Raw genomic sequence first — 20,079 nt, 5'->3', positions numbered from 1 at the left:
ATTTTCACTCTTCATGACCAAGGTAACAAATTATAATTTTTGTCCGTTTTTCTGTAGATTATAACTGCTGAATAATATAAAATGACAGAAAGAAGACAAAGAATTACAAACAATCCTCAGTGCCCCCATTGCACGTAGATAACAGATCATGCTGGGACCAAGCGACAGACCACCTCCACTGCATTTTAATTATATATGTATATCTGCATTAACTCCCACAAATCGATTAGCTGAACTTGAAAGGACTGTGAAAAGTGACCATACATTAATCTGAAGCATTGCAGCAATGCAAATAAAGGATATAGATCTTCAAGGTTGTCTGTTTTTTTTACTTTTCCTCCAATATTTCCAGATAATCTCCCTATTTCTTCTATATCTTTGTCATCCCCACACAGTGCTCGAAACAACATATCGATTTCTGCATACACCTATTTCTTTAGATCTGAGACCCATGCCCTAATTGATGCTGCAGTAGATATTCCAAGACATGACTGTGCCCCTTTTGGCCAGGACTAATCCAGATAAATACATTTAGAGGTGTCTTGTGTTCTTTGTACCGACCATCAGCACCAGAATGCATCTTGAGTCTTCTCTAGGTATCCATCTGCCAGTCAGACTAGAGACACATTCCAGCACTTCTTCACATTTGTATATCTCTGGACAATGCCGTCGGGGGCGGCTCCTCCGCTGTGGTAGAGGGGCGTCGCCCCACTGGTAAAATGCCACAGACCGAAGAAAAAAAAATGACGACAAACTATTTTATTGTCTTTTTATTTTTCACTTCCAGGCCGAAGTCTAGGGTGGGGACGGGCAATGTCTCTGTGTCAGCAGCAGGGGGAGCAGGAGTGGTAGGCACTCAAACGCATTTCTGTTTGGCCGGCCGTCTTAGGGTGGCCCGATCGACATGCGTGCTTTGATATTTTCAGGCTGTTCCTCTGAGATATCAGCAGTGCTCATGGGGCAGAGGCTCCCAGTCCCTGCTGTGCTCCTGGGGGTTGCAGTGCCGGGAGCAGCGAGGCATGGCACAAGAGCAGAAGATTGTGGCGACTGGCAGTACTTTTTTAGATATGTTCCCCAAGCTGCCCCCCTAGTCGGATTGGCAGCAGCTGCCACTGAATGCCGTCTCATATGATAAAAATCAGTTTAATCTTTTGGGCATCTAGGGCAAATATTTGTGGCCCCAGGATAGATCCGATTAATTCTTTAAGGAGTCAGGTAAGTGTAATGAAGACAATTGAACTAGCATTTATTTAGACTTCTTTTGCGCCCTTGAAGCACCTTGTCCAATTATCGTCCAAAAAATGCACTCCTAGACACATCTCCTGCCACTCCCTGTGCAGAGGCAATCTCGCCCTGCTATGACTCTGCACTGCATTGTACAAAATAGTCACTGCTTTCCTATCATGTCCATGTGTTGGTAGAACCTGTATCAAGGGGGAGACCCTTGGTGCTTCATATATTGTGCTCCAATGAAGAAACAATTGGTGTGTTAAGGCTGTATGCAAGAGAAAATGTCCAGGGTCCAGCTCGTACACTTGCAGCAAATTATCAAACGAAACATTATCGAAAAGATCACCCCAAATTGTAATCGCTGCATCGGTCAATGGGCTTATGTTATAGAAGATGCCCGATCTGGTACAGTTGGTAGTGACCACAGGCGGAGTTTGGAGGTCTAAAGGGTCTGTGTTGCATCTGCGCATTCACTTTCCAGCACCACTTGGCTGTCCCCATTACGCATGTTCCCCTCTTTATTGATAACATTTGTCTCGCCCATTAACAATTCCGACACATTCTGTGCCTGTAGGTTCTTCGATGCGTCCTCCAATTTTGGACTAAGTCTGGCGGCTAGCCACATGATCGGCCATTGTAGTTGTGCAGCGGCATAGTTCATCCCATAGTTGCATGCCCCTAATTGCCCATCCGTTAAAGAAACATACAACTTCATTATTGCAATGCTGCCCCTGCCTGAGCCCCACATCTATGTAGTGAGTAACATCTGCAGTTACCTTAAAAAAACCCTCTTCTTTAGCACCGCAGGGTTGGCTGGAAAAAAGTACAGAAAACATGGCAAAACTATCATTTAAGAGACCGCTATTATACCCTTCAGTGATAACACTTCAGAGCGGCAAAGACTGTCTCATTATTATCAGTGCAGCTCCCAGATTCCCATCCACCAAGTATTTTCCAAATCGTACACTGTCACACACAGACATCGAATTGTGCGAAGTTCCCATTGTTCATCCGGGGAATGCAGGAGATTAGCCTTGTATGGCTAGCTGTACCTGAACTGTGGTTTGTTTTAGTATTTGGAGCAAATTTGGTGCTGTACCATTTTGAATGATTGATTTGTCTCTTTACTGTTGTGGTACTGCAAAATAATCAATAGAAAAATGAGGACTAAGCTGCTCGCTTTTTCTTCTGAAGCTGTAATTTGGACAGATGCCAGTGTCAGGGAATGCCCTTAAGGATACAAAACCTTGTCTTGGATCCCTCCATCAAGCGGTAGTTCTTGGTTCAGGGACTGTCGTATTGGATTATCTCTTGGCATCTCACAAAGCTCCTCAAAGGACCTCCCTATGCCGGAACCAGTACCTTGCCAGCAAGCCTGCCCCTCAAACTCTTGACACAACTGTTGACCCCATGATAAAAAGTACAGATTACTGCTCATCCAGGACCAACCAAGTGAAGCTACTACCGCAATATCCCATACACCAGCATGCAACAAAATTCACACCATAAAGAAATTAAGCAAGTTGGAAACCAGCTGAGCGGCTACAAAACCACAAACTCTCCCTCCCGATGCTGAGAAGAAAGGTCGGCATCCTCCAACCTTCCAGCACCCGGAAAAGCGTTGATCTTCATCTTTGACTATTCAAGTTGGAAGTTTAAAGATCGGCCCACATGAGCTCCCTCGAAGTTAGAAAACCAGTAATGCTTACTCAATCCAGCCGTTCCCTTTATCCTCCATTTGTCCACTCTTGACCAAAAACACTTTGTGCCCTGTCTGACTTAACGACACATGGACATCACAAATGAACACTTGAGAGATCACGTCAAGCCCTCATTGCTTTCAGCTGAGATTACAAGCTCCTGTCAACAGTCACCTCGAAGAGGTTCATAGATTGAACATGACCCATCACCACACATGAAATAGTCAGTTAAAAAATGTGGACTCATTTGATTTGAACTGGACTGTCTTAGAAAAACCCCTTGTATGCACTCGCCATACTCTTGTGAGGAGCAGATTACACGCACCACACCACATAAATTATACAAAGTAAATCAGTCGCCTGCGATAGTGTGTGAATATAAGCCCCTAACTCGTTCTACTGGAGCAGAACCTTCCTTCGAACAAACAACTATAAAATATTGCACAGTGCCCTTCAAAGCAATACGTTACTGGTATTGTATCTAGCACCCTTACGGTCGAAAACCTGAGACCAATCCCATGGTGTGATCCTGACTGAGACATGGATCACTCGACCCACCCAACAACTTATGGACCCAGTCCTCCCACAAGGTTATTCCAGTGTACACTTGACTGGTAAAAGTGCAGTGGTGGCGCAGCTTCACTTGTCGAATCCTTCATTATTCCATTAACCGCTTCCTGAAAAACAGTTCACTCCATCCAAACATTTAAAGTCCAGTGCCATCAAACACCATCCAGAGAACAACTTCATCTCTGTGGTTAAATGTATTAAACGTGTTGCCACAAGACTAACCTCATTTGATTGTATCTCTTTAGGGGTCTTCAACCTCCGATGGTTATTTTGGAGGGTGACGTCCCAAACAGAGCATCATTAGACAGAGAAGTGGCCTCTCACAACTAAGTTACTAACTTATGCACAGTCATGGCCCCATCCTAGACCTTACCTCCAAACTAGACAAGCGGTAAGCTTTTAACCCCCTCTACGGTTGGCTGGTTGGTTACCCATCCAGAGGTCTCTCTTTCCCCTAAGCCTTTCGCTCTACAACAGGAATAACCCAGAAGATTTGTGCTAGAGACACCAAATAGCACAGAGAAATCACCCTGGATTAATTGTCCCTTGAGAAACCCCTTTATGTTGTGATGCAAAATAACCTGATGTTGTTGGTATCCATCTCTGAGTAAATCCCAGCGACTCCTGGAACATAGTTGGCGCAGCCCCTTGCATCTGTACCACTCCGTTCTCTGATTTCAAACAGAGAGGGCTATGAGAACAGGTTCTCAAGATCACAGCAGCTTTCTCAAATTCCAAACTGAAATTGCCACAAACTGCAAAAAGAGACTTTTTTAAATTATAAGAAATCAAACTACTAAATCTGATAACCACATACTCTCAGCAACACAATACAAAGAATGCGTGCCTTTCTTCCGTGAAAAGTTCATTACCAAAGTAGCAGAGACTGTTTGCTTGTCTTTTGTTCCCACATCAGCATGGTGAGAAAATCCCCTACTATCTGGAACAAATTCAGCCCCGAGTCCCAAACTCTGCAACGTGGTCATGCGAATCCCCCTTCAAAGAAACCCACTGCTGATTCCAAAAACATCATTCATTTCCGTCCTGTTGCTGGCCGTCCCTTCCTGATGAAACGTCTGCAAGTTGTGTGTCCACTAAAGGACTGTGTTACAGCAAGTGACATTGTAGGTGATCACCTTTCTGGTTTGCTGCCTCATTATAGCACATAAACCTCACTCTCAAGGTAAATCCCTAGGGATCTTTGATTGGGAGATCCAAGCCTCTTGATCGATCTGCAGCGTTTGAAACCGGCTATCGCACAAACTCCCAGCTGAATGTTGGACTAAGTTAGGGTCAATGCCTCACTCTGCCTATATTGACTCTCTACGGAGTCCCAAGGGTTCCATTTTTCCCCCCCATCATCTCTTACCTGGGAAGCACTAGGCAGAGTCCTCCAGAAATTGTGCATCTATTTCCTTCCAGAGGCAGCTACACCTAAGGATAAATTGAACTGAATTCCTTGACCGCACACACTCTTAATTAAGATTAAATCTTGTTTATCCCAAAGAAGACTCAAAGTGTAATCAAGGAAACTAGAAGTCCTCCTCATCTCTCCGCTTGCTGATGGAGAATGGAGGCATATTAGGTCGTTGCCCTTAAGTACAAAGATACCGTCACCAAAAGTGTCAGCAGGGCTAAGTGAGTTGGGTTCACTCTGGGCTCTAAATTGAATATTGACTCCCACATTAGAAACTTAGCCAAAGAGGCAACCAAGAGCATGAGCTACTGGCGGTTCTCCCTTTACAAGGATTCATTGTGATGACCTGGTCACCTTGTCATCTTTCACATAGACTATGGGCGTGTCCTACTAGCAGGATTATGCAAAATCTGTCCTGTGAGTCCCTAGGATGCTCGTGCACACGAGGCTTCCTTCATCTTTAATATTGGAAAGCTTCATCAGGTCACCCCCGTCTTAGCCAATCACAAATGGCTCTACATGGAACTCACTGCAAGTTCAGAACTGACCGTCCCACCTGCAGGCCTGCCTGACGAAGCAGACTGATGGTTGGTCCAGAAATTGACAATCTTGGGTTATCAGAAGCACCCTTACCTCAAACACCCTAAATCGAAGTGTCATTTGAGTGTTATGGAGAGAGCTTTATGGGTCACTGGTCCTTTAACCATAACTAGCTGGCTTCAGTGGTTTTTAGAGTTCATCTTAAACATGATGCTCTGTAACATATTTTTTCTGTGAGTTTATGGTGTTTTGTAAGCTTATTTTTGCCTTTTCATCCGCAAACCTATTCTCATCATGATCACTGAATCGGTGAAAATGAGCGGCAGACATTGGGTGAAGCCCTTGATGCTGATCGTGGGCTTTTCCAAAGATACTGCCCAATTGCAACCATCATGTGCTTCCTCCGGGTTCATGGGCACTAAATCTACAGTTGTCAGACCAAATGTTCATCCGTTTCACTGAATAAAGGCAATGCCCACCTCTGAATTGTACAAGCATTCTCCCTAGAGCTCACCTATGTCTTAGATTGGCCCACGATACCCCAGGCTGCCGTTTGTAATGGCAGCCCACTTATTGGATAGAGAGAAAAATCTCCAATTCTCCTGAGCAGTCTGATTTGGGTGGGTTTTAAGTCAGACACCCTCATACTCACTGGACCCCTAATTCCATTGGACTCAGTAACTGGAGTTCTGTTTTACAGATGCAAAAGCATGGTACACCACCAACACCACTCTGATACACCAGGGCTTGGGTAGTAGTTCGCTGCATACTATTAGGGCACACATTGTGCATCTCTCGCTGTCCATGATTTTGCATTGTCCGGGGCAGGCCTAGGCTTCCTTACACATACTAGTATATTAACTTGATTTCAGGGCCTGCAGTGAATGTCAGCATACCATTAGTTTCACATGCAGTTGGGCACTTAGGGCATGGGTACACACCTGTTTACTCTGCAGGGGTCAATCCCATCTGAACACAGCTGTACTGCTTCCTTCACTCATCCTTGGCCTGTGATAGGAAGCTGCGAGCAAGGGCTTTTATAAAATGTATACTATGGAACAAGTGGCCTACCTGCCACAAACCACATATTTATCCACAGAAGCAAAAAAGGCTTGAATGTTTTCCATGGGGTTGGAAATAAACCTTAGAATGTCAGGGAGCACAGTGCGTCTCCAAACAAAGCCCAAGTGCTGCCTCTTAAAGGGGCGGTACCTTAGCTAAGATGGAGAATCATGACCTCTCCCCACTGTGGTCCGTTCCCTCTTTAGCTTTTCTCTTATTTTACCCTTCCGTTCATCTCTTCAGATTTTTAGTGTCCTGTAGACTTTGAAATCTGCAAGCACTTCAGGAAATCTCGTGACCAGCACTTGCTGTCAGGCATGCTCCCTTTGGAATGCCTGGCCAAAGCATTGCGAGGCCTCTGTTCCAGCCTTTAATTCGTCTCTGCTGCCTTTGCCATGTTGCAGGCCAAGTGCCAGAGGGCATGTTGTTGCATTTTGTTTTTCATAAATGCTTCACTCGCTCAATCATTTCTTTTTTTAATCCATAAGATGTGTTGATGATGTTGGTTTTTCGTTTACTAATCTTTTACTAATAATTGTTACATGACTTCAAGAATTAGTTTAGGTTGTAATAGCCAAGATAAAACGACTGTCTTCTCAATTACTTGTAGAGAAGAGGGAATATTAATTTACAGTTTTGCAATTGTTTGATTCTCCATTCTAAATTCTCTTTCTTTGGTCAGGTAGGAGGTCCACAGTTATATTAAGTATGTGTGTGAATATTTGCTGCATGTTTGTGTGCCAGCATCCCGCACCCAGGTGGATATACTTTAGCACAGGGAATGAACAGAGAGCTGAAGGCGTCAACAAAGGTTCATTCAGTCAACTTGTTCTGACACAACATCCCGGTTGGTAGTAGACTTGTCTTGTTGGCACAGCTCAGGCTTTCCTGATCCTAATCTTGACGATTCCGTACCGGGAGTTGAGATCTGAGTAAAGTAAGACTCTTCACAGTACAACTACTCATTCCTTTCATCCTAGTTATCTTCAAAGTTAAATCCTCCACACACTCAAGTTTCTCTAGAAATGAAAAGAGGCAAGCCAGATTTTTGGTTCTTGGTCTTCCTTTGAAATTAGCAGCACAAGAAGATGATGGACGGAGCGTTGAAACTTTTCAGACACTCACCTCCAGTGTTGCAATTTTGCCCTATGTGGGAAGGGTATTCCCATACGTGGGTCCCGTGCTCGCTACGCCACTGGTTTCAAGCTAGCCTGCTGATGAGGGGTGATGCCCCGAAACTGGTCCCAGGATGCTTGTTTTTCGTTCCAAGGAGGACCTGGTCTGGCAGTTCGGAGTGGACTGTACCCACGGAGAGTAGGGTCGAGGCTGATTTGCATATGGTTGGGTCCAAACTGGAATGAAGTGGCAAGCAAAATAATGATGGATTACATCCAGATCTGTGACTGGGGGTGAATGTTTGACGATGTTCAGCATTCAGTCCATCCTCGTTTTGTGTTGCCTTCTTTGAAGCTGCCATTTTGTTCCCCATAGGGAGCTGCTTTGTGGCCAGTGTTTAGAAGCTGGCTCGCCTTTCTTCATGATATTTCGCTGGGAAGTGGATCGCTGTTTACAGTCTTTCTTCTATTTCAACGTCTTCCAGAGCTTCCTGCTTTTTCTCAAGTTCCTTTGTCTCTCCCAAATATTTAGTTTTCATTTAACTGCGAAATCCTGATTGATTTTAAAGGCACTAGTGTCCTTTCATTCAAACACCATGGTTCATCTTTCACTGAGGTGATCCATTCAGACATGATGATATTTCGCTTTCATTAAAGCTGTTAAGAGGAACCATGAACCAGAATTAAGAGGAACCATGTTTGGTGGTGCTGACTTTTAATGCTCCAGAATAATTTAGAGGGTAAAATACCAAGTACCTGTTAGTTGAGTCCTTCCTGGTGAGTCTGTGTGCATGTGTGTCCTCTTGCAGACTTAACAGATTTATTTGTGGGCCTCCTAATTTTCCAATCTGATTATTAAAGTCCTGCTTTTGTTGACATTTACTTTTTTATACCTGGACGGTAGTGCTGTAACTTATTTTCGCCACAAGAGCTTTTACACCGTCAGGAAGCCCCAAATCCTCCCTATCTGGTTCCTCAATACCTACAGGAATGCGGAGCACGCTTTTTCTAATTCTCTGAGCACCTCAAAGCGTCTCGAGTTCAGACTTCATTTACATGCTGAGAGGTGTTATTGTATTGATCACCTGATGTAGGTCAATAACTTGTGTTTAGAGTCCGCTTCCTGTTCTCTTGGGGTTTTATCCCCCTTCAATTTTAGCTCTCTTCTCTAGTGTTATAATGGATCCAATCGTCTGTTTAGGGTTCTCTGCTGTCTGAAGCTGCAGTTTTCAATGTTCTGCTCCAATTGCATGATCATAGCCGTAGTAGGAACCAGCGTTCTTGGCCGGATCTCATTTAGCGCTGTGAAAGGCCTTTGTCTTTGGCGCTTCTTTTGGTGCAAACAGGAGCCCGGATTATGTTCCACTTGCTCATTACAAATGTGCACGTTCTGGACTGTATTATGGATGCTAGATGTGACCATATGGTGAATATCTGCAATCAATTTTTACTTTATGTAAATAATAACATGACGATGACTGCCCCAGCTTATCTGTGACCATTGTCCTTTGTTGCAGATTCTAACTTTGCTGTCCTGATTCCAGTTTCAGGCCCCCCTTCTTGTAGTTTTGATCTTCTCTTGTTCCAGGTGGTTGTTGTCATATTTTATAAGATATATTTGATATACCTTTGATTTGCCAGAATATCACTTTTATAGCCCTGATGCGCTTTATTTCTAGCTCTCTACGCTTTACTTTGACTGCTACTTTTTGTAATGAAAAGAAATCTAATTAAAGTCACTAAAATACTGCACTTCTGACCATAGCAGAATTCCTCTCTCAACCAGTGAGCTCGTCTTTTTGTCATTCCTGGTTTGAGTGTGATGCTTCGGTGCCCTTCTGCAGCAATTTACAAATAGGTCCATAGATGGATTCAGGTCAAAATGTGGGCGACCGCTTCTCTCTGAACCATTGTCCTGACTGTAATCCAGCAAGACATCAAGACGCTTCCACTATGTCTGTTGTATCCTGTATTCAAGTGAACCACAGCTTAGGAAATATTAAAACTGATCGAATTCCCTGTGACTTTGTCCAACCGGTTCACACAAAGTCCTTCAAGGTCTTTGGCTCACTGTTGGAAACACAGGCAAAGTGAGGGAATATCGTTCAATAGCAGAGTTTCCATGCATACAGTTCAGCAATCAGTTCAGTTTAATAAACCACCAACACTCCCTTGCTTCCCTTCAGTGTGAAATTTGACATTCAATGAAGAAATAGCCTTGAATTCAGAGTATGATGGTGGAGCAGACCTGGAAAATAGCCAGCTTGGCTGCAGTGCCAAGATAATTTGTGTCACACTTTATTTACCTTTAGTATTAAACATCCAGTTCCAAAGAGGCATTTAAAACAAATGGTTGATGCTAATTAAAAGAAATGCAAACAACAGGATGTCATTTGACTGTAGTTTATTTAGAGCAGTTAAGCCGTAATAGAGGGTTTGTCTTGACAGCTGGGATGCAAGGTTTTGTACAGTACAAGTCTGTAATTTTAACCACAAGGTTCATAGAGTCAAATATTTCCTGGCTTTATAAAGCTCAGACTAATACGCACCAAGGGTGTCCTAGCGTTAAGGGGAGAGGATGCGATTAATGGCTAGAGCGGTCAACCACGAAGCAGGGGAACCGGGTTCGAGTCTCAGCAGGGACGCTCAACATTCTGTGATTCTGGGAAATCACTTAATCATCCCTTGCCTAACAAAATGAATGTGTCCGTCTATAACGCAACTGGTGCTCATGTAAAGCGCTCTTATAACTATGGGTCAAATTCGTGCTATATAAAACGCCCCAAAAAATTAAAATATGAAGGAAAGAATTCAGAAGCAGATCAAACAGCCCAGCCTAAAATTTCTTCCTAAAGCTTAAGTGATCGAGTTTAAATCTGATGCTAATCGGAAGATCATTCCAAATTTTTATAGATTGGTTGAAGAAAGGTCTGCCTCCAACATGTGCCTTCTCAAATCAAGGCATCTCAATAATAACCTTGATGCAGATTGTAAAGCTCATGCAAGTTAATACAGTTTAATGCGGTATTTAATCACATCTATCCCTTTGCTAAAGGTTTATGATAGTTACAGAGCGATTTAAAAATGTCTGTATCGTTAGCCATTGTAGCCCTTGCATCTGCCTCCATGCAGACTGATCTCGCCGGCCTATTAAGTAACCACCTGGCCCTAGCATTTTGTTCAAGCTGCAACCTATTTGAAGTTTACGGAGCAGACCTCCATGCAGTTAATTACAGTAGTCTAGCCTTGGTAAGATCACTAATTGAATCACTGTTTTTCACTGTTTCACTGGTAATAGAGGCAGTACCTTTTGAGACTGATGTATATGAAACAAGCTGACGCAACAGAATGCATTAATTAGTATATTCATAGAGAGCTTCTCGATATACACATTCAAACTCTTTGCTGCCTGCTCTGGGGATGGAGGTAGGCCTAAATAATCCGGCCACCAAGAGGAAGACCAGATCGCAAGTGGTCCGCCTTGTATTAGCACCGCTGTCTTATCCACATTTAATTAGATTACTTCTATTCCGCCGTCATCTCTAGGCAATGCTGGAAGTTCCCAGTTATAGGTGGTTTATCTTCACTAAAATAGATCAGTCTTTGTGTCATCTGCACGGGGACAAAGTTGAAATCTGTAGAAGCGGATAAGTGCAGCCTGTCGCGCCACATAGAGTTTTTGGGGATCACGGGGTACCCCTGATGGACTTCCGTGGCAGTAGAATAGTACTCCTCAAGCTTCACTTTTCGGGTTCTACTTTTTTAAAGCCAGTACCTTTCTTTCAACACCACTAAGCTATAATCGTGTTAAAATTGTGGAGTGAGACCCCGTTTCAAACTTGGCACTCCGATCCAATAGAACCACAGCTGGTCTACCACCGTGATCCAGAATTTCTTACAGGGTTTCCGGCCTGGCAGGAGGGACATTTTGCCTGCTCGGTTCTATAAAATTTTGTGGCCTAAGCTCATTCTAGGGTCCTCCACCTTGGGGAAGTACTGCTTTGGTATCCGCTCTAAGGTGGGAAATCTCCAGTTCGAAGTATCCAGCAGAAGAACAATTTACTTACCTTCAATAACTCTCTTTCTAGTGGATACTCCATCTAATTTCATCACCATCCCACCTCCTCGTTTTCCGGGGTGGCCTCTTTTTCACATCTAAAAGATCCCGAGCCAGTACTGGGCACTCTGTTATGAACAATTGCCACTCGCTCTGTCTGAGGGTGTGCATAGGGAAAACCCGTGAAATTGACGTCCGATTGCATGGGTGGTACATATCTGTGGCTCCGATCTATCACTTTGGTGCAGGATAGAGTCCGCGCAGAGCCATGCAACGCCACCTGTCCTTGTGCAAAAACATTGCTGCAAAATTCTCCTGATACAGTGTGGGCGCCTGGGGGCTAGTCTAAGATGTCGAACCTGGGGTTACATAATGTTTCTTTGCTTATAGCAGCATATACTAAAGAGAAATGACACTAAATGTTATTTGTGATACTTGCTAATAAATCTTCCTATCCGGAGTAAAGAGTATCGCCCCATATCTAGCCGCCATTGTTTTCAAATGTAAACACTGTTTTGAGTAGACCAATGTTTTTATCTTTTGTACCAGCCCACCAGGTTAACTTAAATCATCTAACACTTAAGACCCCATTTTAATCATGATTACTTCTTTGCATATGGTTAGCGAAATATACGCAGTTGACACTTCAAATGCCATTCATGTCTAATTTCCACATTAATCAAGCCATTCAACTACCAGTATTTTTGCAAAACCCTAAAACATTGGCAGAACAATTACTGCGTACGCTGGATGTTAGGATAGTATTATACATGTAGCAGATAGAATTCATAAGAAAAACAATAGTTTTTTTGTTGGAGGGCCGAATCTGATGAAGGGCTAGCCTGTTATAAAAGGAACTATTGCAAGGCGTATTGTAGAAGCCTTCCAATTACATTTCTCCCTGGAAGGTAAAACCTTATTGGGAGAAAACAAACTGCGCCCAACAAGGTCAAAAAGGAGCTTCCTTAGCAATATGTCAATTGGAAAAACTCCATTTATGGTGCTACTGTGCAGGGAAAACCATAATGGGAAAATCCAAGTCACACTCAGCAGGTGAAAAGGGAGGTTATTCAGTTTGCATTGGCAATGTGTCCATTAAGAGCATATGCGCAGCTGCTACATGACTATCAGTGCACACTTTGAATGAACATTATTGTCCAGATACTCAAGTACGTAAATAAGCTTTAGTCATAAGGGGGGAAGAAGAGTTCGAGAAATAGAAGAAGAGACCGATCAAGGCTAATACACCAGATCTGAAAGGAAAGGAATGCAAAAGTGACAAGGGACGTGTCAACACCATATCAGAGAAAGAAGAAAAAAGAAAATAGATATAAAGAAGAAAGCCATGTATTCAAGAAATTTGTGAAGGTAGACATATTAAGTACAAGTGAAAAAATAATTTGTTTTCTTAAGACTTACAAATATTTGTGTCCATATCATGAGGTGAAATAGTTTGGAGAAACATCTTTAACTTAACAGTATCATCAAAAGATCTTGTGGTGCCTTTATGGCATTTGTTTGCTTCTACTCAACAGGTAAGTCCCTTTACTGAATAGGCGAAATAGAACTGTATAGTTGTTGCACAGCATGTGAATGCTGCCAAAGGAACTAGTTACTTACCTGTAACCCTAGTGGTATGGCTTGAAACTCCTCTAAACTCACAAGACCCTCCTGCCTCCCTGCTGAAGGGAGTAGTGCATCCCTAAAGTAACACGACTAAAGATTGGCTACATTAATCTTTATGTACATCTCGCAGAACAGAGAAAACCTAATGTGAATTGCATTGTGAACTTATGGTTGGCATCTGGATGGGTCAGGATGGCGCTGCAACACCCAAAAGTATATATAAAGATATTTTCTGAAACCAAACACTAGATTGCGACATATTGAACTGCATGTGACTCTAGAAGAGTTACAAGAGGCAAAGCTGTTGTTGCAGGTGAGTAGCTGCTTTCTTTTCGAGGCATCACAGAACTGTAAAGCCAGCAGCTGGAATTGCCCAATGGAACTGCTGTCTTTGCATCAGCTTTGGAAGGATCAAAGGCTGAGTAGCACCTGACAGTAACCAGAGTGTGATCTGCAGGTTAAACGTGAAGCTACTGCTGAAAGGGCAGTGATGGGACATCATCATCGTAATTGCAAGCAGGGCTTTCTGATGATGCAGGCAGGCACTGCAACATCCTGGTGAGAATGGTCCCAGAGGATGAACTTTAGAAAACTGAAAATATTTACTTGTCTTGGAGGTCGAAATGGACGTTGGGGGAAACAACACTATTGTATTTCACAGGGGTACTGTTTTGGGGCTGGATGTTACTGTAATGAACACTTAAGCTGAATAATACTGACACTAATGATTACAGCCCTACAAGTTGGCAGACTGGCCAAGTAGCAAGGGCTTTATTAAAAATGCCTCACTGTGTGCATTATTGTGCAATTAATGGCTTCACTGACAACAGAAAAGTTGCGGAACTGCAATGGCTCGCTGAAAATACGCCTCCTGCATCTTACAAAGACCAAAACCCACTTGTTCACGCCTTTGGTAGCGCCCAGCTGGACGCAAGCTGGAACCTGCAGGTTGCACGCACATCTCTGCAGGAGATGCATTCGCTCGCTGACATACCTGACTATTTGGTATCACACAACGGGTTGCTGCAGAGCCAGGCTTGGCATGGGTATAATCTGGGTACACACACGCCCTGAGGACAGGCCGCATGTGTGAGGTGATGGGACTTGTGAAAGGTTGGGTGCACAAACTTGAACAGTGTCTTTCTGGCTGGCTGGTAGAGGCGTACACAGATTATAACATAGTGCACCCCACAAAGAGAATTGCCTCTTATTACTATTACAACTGAGTACCATGCATAATGTCGGCTCCGGATGCAGGAAAGGGTCAGTCTGCCTTACCTGTGCAGGGTACACTCTTTTCTATGCAGTGGGAGCTCAACCCACCAAGCAGTCATCCTGTCTAATGACAAGTGTTTTGAAAAAGTAGATGTAGGACTTTGAAGTCACCCATTGCTTTCATAGCATTCTATGCTTTGTAGAGGAGTGAAGCTTGCTTTGAACTTCACCCAACATGTTCCTGCTGGGAGTATGGTGCAATTGACTTTTTTTAAGAGGTCTAAATGAAGGAGGAGAGGCAACTGTACCGCGTGCAACCTCCTACCCCCTCACTGCTTCTGGTTGTCTCTTCTGTCTTCCCTTGGTGATGCAGTTTCCCAAAGTACTTGCCAGGTCTTGAAGTTGCATCTCCAAAGTTAGAGGGAAATGAGACACTGTATAGAGATCTTATGAAAACAGAGAAAAGATTTTAAATGTGTGCAGTCTGATGGAAAAGTGGAAGAATGTGTATGTATGATAGATAGTGTTTTACCGCATGATCAAAAAAACAGTGAGTACAACTACACTTCATAGAACTAGGTCTATGATGTGCGTACATTTACACATTTCTGAGGATTCGTAGAACCGTGTTGGTATGAGTGGAAATCTTCAAAAAGTGTAGATTTCAAAGGCAAACTCCTTGCCCACTGGCCATACATCAGCATCGCTGGCAATTTGCTTGATACGGCATGGTGGATTACTTTGAGAACTCCGTTAAAAGTTAAAATAATCCTTCATGGGCAAAACACATTTCTCTGTTAAAATAGATATTCTCTACAGCCCCATGAAAAATGGTGCTGTCATATTGGGGTTCACCCTCCCCTTTCTCACCCTCGTGGTGCACTCCTGCAAAATGTTTGTGAAAACTCAAAAACCTGCAAGTTTGTGTTTCTGTACTAATTCTTCTTTCCCCAGACAGACCCCTGCCCCATGTCTTGCCATTTGCTACAATTAAATAATTACAGTAATAGGGTTGCCCAGGTTCCTAAAGCTGTTTGTGGGAGCCTTCTTCCCCAGAGCTTGTGGCCTCAGAATGATGCCATCCTGCAAAAGCTTAGCTGGTATTAGTGCAGTAAGTGGTATCTGGGAGGGAGCAGAATGGGGTAGTAAGTAAGTCAAGGAATGTGGGGCTGAGAAGCGCTCCTTCGATGAGCTGGATAGTCCGGCGGCAACTTTGAGACGCAGAGGCGGCATGAAGAGGAAGCTCTTTAGCGTAAGCTCCTTAGCACTTTCCCTAAGTGCACGTGTGGAGCTTGGCACACCTGGACTGGGGCAGAGTTCTAAGCCCTCAGGGAGCAGCTGGAGAATTACTGGCAATTTCTCCTTCTTGCGTTTCTTGGCTATCAACCTGGGCTGCTGTTGCTTCATGCCTTGCCGACAGTCCCTGGGCTCCTGAAGTTGGTTGCCAGGTATGGTGTGGTGTTAGAGTTGACCATTTTGTAGACGATGCAGCATATCTGGAATGTGATGCAGACCGGAGGAGAGGGCCATTACATTAACATAGCCATTCGATGAGCTGGGCTGCTGCCTGTGGGACTCTCTTCAATGACCCAATGGGTTCTGGGGAAGCTGGCAAGTAGAGCAATGTTGTATATAACTCTAGTGAACAATGGGTGAGTTATTAAAACATCATTCTCCCTCTTAATGTGGGATAAAACTGATTGGGTGATATATTTTGCATTCTTTATTTCTAGAAACAATGGAGACATCTGTTAAGACTTTGCAGAACCCATGATTTGTTGGCTCATGCTGGGAGACTTTTCTTACTTTCCATCCTTCTGTCTCTCAGGAATGGAAGTGCCATCGGCCTCTCGGCGCCTCCCATCACTGCCCTGATCACCCCAGGACCGGTACGCCACTGCCACATCCCTGACCTGCCGCTGGACGGGAGCCTTCTGTTCGAGTTCCTCTTTTTCATCTACCTGCTGGTGGCCCTCTTCATCCAGTACATCAACATCTATAAGACGGTGTGGTGGTACCCTTACAACCATCCTGCCTCCTGTACCTCCCTGGTAAGCAGCAGCGTCCTGCACCCACCTGCGCTAGTTGTATTAGCTACACTGGAGAAATGACAGTCGCTAGAATCGTGAAACGCTTTCACACATCATAAGCATTTGCTTTTCCTCACTCTGCCCTGCTTTTTTTTTTAAGTGTTGGCCAAATACATAATGATCAGCAATCTTGGCTGCACAGATGTGTGTTGGACAGGCCACCAAGACATTCCCTTCAAGACCAGAATCTACAACAGCAGTAACCCCACTTTGCTCCAGACCATCTACTTACAAACCACAATCACTAACAGAATTTCTGTAGTTCCATATGACAATTTCCCAGAAAACATACTAACATCTCTCATTAATGTGACCCTTCAAACAATAGTCAATGCCCCTCTCTCTCCGAAATACCCCACACTAGCAAGAAATCTAATTATTTATTGAGTAACTACCTGAGATCCCACAAATAAATGGGAAAAGACTAAATCACCCTGGATAAGTCGATCCCACCATATCCGGCCTCGAACCTTACAGAAGCTGCTCCACCTTAAAAGCATTAGGCCATCTTCTCTGCGTGAAAGGTCCATTTTCTGGCCATACTCACCAGTGCTACAAAATAGTCATGTATGTTATTTAAAATAATCTCCAAGGCTTTCAAGCCTGTTTAATTAGACCCAGCAGAAGATGAATTCCTACCATAGTATTGACAAAAATCTAAAACAGTGTGACCGTCTTCCTTTGCTTAAATGCACTCTTGATACAGAACCTTGGAAAACTAACAATGAATCGAACCTTTCCTCCTGCCTTTCACCCTACAGTGGGTGTGTTTAACATAGGTCCTGGAAAGTGAGATCTACATCATATATTTAGGATATCCACATAAGATACTTTTGCATACAATGCCATGAAAAGGAAAACGATCACAAAATATGAAGTTACTTGTTCTGTCTGGCGTGGATTCAACTCTCATACATCTACAATGCTCAGCAGTTACCCGTCTACTGCATGCCCCCCTTCAGGCCACATTCAACTTTAGAGAATGGAGATATCTGGAGATTTGAACAGAGGGGGTGGAAAAAGCCATTGCTGAAAGGAAGATAAAGAGGATATCCATTTCCGAGCAAGATGTTTTACGTCTGCCTGCTGGTCCGTCAGTCCTAACAGAATGATCGTGTCAAATATTGCTGACGTTTTCAAAAGAATCAGTGGTCTGACACGCCTGACATCAGCCTCTCTTCTTGGGTGTCGTGGTCCAGAATGGACATCTGTCTGTACAATGTCTTGGGTGATTTCATTGCACTCACCGGATGCCTGTAATTTCTGCACAAGAATGTTTATTGTCCAGGAGCATTGGTAAAGCCCCTCCGACACCTGGCAGTGTCCCGAGACAAATTTGACAGGATAAGGTAAATTTGAGTTGGATCGATAGTGAAAGATTTTACCAAAGCTTTGCCACGCGTACATGGAGGCGACCCGTTTAACAGCAGACACAGAACTTGCATTTAAGGGAAGATCCTGGGCTCTTTTTCTTTACAGCCACTACAACCTGGCTTTAAAACCAGAGGAGCAAAGTCTCCTGGGATGGGTTATACGACAGTAACAGCTGTTAGATCAGATTTGGCGTACAATATGAGATTAGCTTGAGGTTTGAGTTTCAAGTCAATATCTGCGTAGTATTTCCTCAAATTTCTAAGAGTAGAATCTTTGTAAGCTACTACAGATCTTCTGGAATGGTTGTATTTTTGAAACAAAGGCCATTGGAGATTTTAACTCTTTGAGATTAGCAAAGAGTGTTTTTTGTGGCTCGAGGAATAACTAGCAATACTAACCTTGAGGAATACTTTATTGGCATCCTAAATTGTGCTTTGTACCTTCTTAAGAATTGGTCAGCTTAGGTAGTAATGTTGTCTCCAGATTCTTAGTACTAATTCTTTTTTTTTTTTTTTTTTTTTTGCTTGACCTGTAAATGGTCAAACGTAACCCATTCATAGACTGGTTTACTACTGGCGATGGGGCACCTATAAAGTAGCAGAGATTCTTCCATAGAAAGAGGAAGATGGATTTACGGTGTGCATACCAGCCCACCTTACGGGTATTGTTTTCTTGTTTACTGACCCGATCCACTGTCGATTCCCATTTGTAAATTGGGCCAAATAAAACACAAGTCCTCCATAGTATATAAGAAAATATATGAAATTGCAAGTGAAAGCATTTCTGCATACACATCAAAATATTGTGTTAATATTAATGAGACAACGCTGATGAATCGTTATTCGTGAGGTATGGAGCATTATCTGCCAGGGTAGGCTCATGGGCAGCTGGGCAGTACACGAGTAAGGCATGCGCAGTCATTTGAGGGGACAAAGTACACTAAATAAACAAAAAAATTAGTGGAACCCTATAGGATAACTCTAATATTTGACTCGTAGGGAACCCTGCGGATAACCGCAAGCCCTCCTCCCCGGCTCTGCAATGTTTTTAGAATGCTTTTAATTCTGGATGGGATTAAGTAGTGGAAAATTAAAATTTGGATATAGACAACTTATGCCCAGGAATCTGTACTGAAGAGTGATGCCATTTCACTGTCTTTGATATAATAATGCAAATTGTACCTGTGATTTTAATAGGATAGCAAGCATTCGCCAGATCACTCTGCCGCTGCTGCAGGTTGTTCAGAGCTGTGTGTAGAGTGGCTACCGATCTTGCACTGAAAGTTACTCTGCCCGGAAGAGACTGCAGACAAAATATTGTCTTTATCCAGCCTACAGGTTCGGCAATATGGGTTGGTTTCACAGATTTGAAACCTTTGCGTTAAATATAAGATTTGGAAACTGAGACAGGTTGTCCTTGTATGTCGTGTCATGTCTTGTCATGGATGTAGTTGCCCTTAGCACAGCACTGACACACCTATCATCTAAAGGAGCTAGCGCCTTGTCATCAACTACATGAATCGTAGATCAATCGGCTCCTCCCTGAGTGAAGTGTTGGTGGATTGCCCTTTTGAGCAGTACAAGCCAAATAGTTGACATATAAGCAAGCTGAAAAGGACTAGCTTAGTTTGTCAAAACAAATAATTCACAGCTGGATTCATTCTTCCATAAGGAAGGTATAAGAAGGGAATTTAAGGAGGAAATTGCAGTGGTGAGGGAGAACCTTTTTTTGCTTCTTTTCAGTCACAACCTCTCTGAGTTGGAGAGATTCACTAGCCTTGGATCAATCTCTCTGCCCCCCGCCCCCCAAATTAGCACAGTGCTAAGCCCTGCCTTTCCATGCTACTCAGCATACAAAGCTGGTTCGTAAGACTCTTTAGTAGTTTTCCACACTCGTTTTTTACTGCATTTTAATTGTTTTTAATTGGCGTGGTTTAATGTTTGGGGGACATTTGGCACTTTAAAGAGTTTTTACATCCCAGTGGTATGTTATGCCACCGAACTCTCTAACACTGACCGCCATTTTAGGGGTAATGACAGGCGGGAAAGGAGAGTGCACAGTCTAGTTCATGACCAGCAGGATA

The 20,079-nt window shown here is 43.4% G+C and overlaps 1 protein-coding gene across 1 annotated transcript in view; it reads left to right on the top strand.

The window, feature by feature from the left end:
* The window catches only part of TMEM39A (transmembrane protein 39A), a 224,400-nt gene that overhangs the window by 122,201 nt on the left and 82,120 nt on the right, over positions 1-20,079 (top strand). The window contains exon 3 of the mRNA XM_085621131.1: positions 16,361-16,583. Coding sequence (XP_085477257.1) covers positions 16,361-16,583 — 223 coding nt within the window. The remainder of the gene's footprint in view (positions 1-16,360; positions 16,584-20,079) is intronic.

Source organism: Triturus cristatus, chromosome 8 (genome assembly GCF_964204655.1).
Source record: "Triturus cristatus chromosome 8, aTriCri1.1, whole genome shotgun sequence".
NCBI classification, from domain to species: Eukaryota; Metazoa; Chordata; class Amphibia; order Caudata; family Salamandridae; genus Triturus; species Triturus cristatus.
This window is presented reverse-complemented; position numbering and strand designations above follow the sequence as displayed.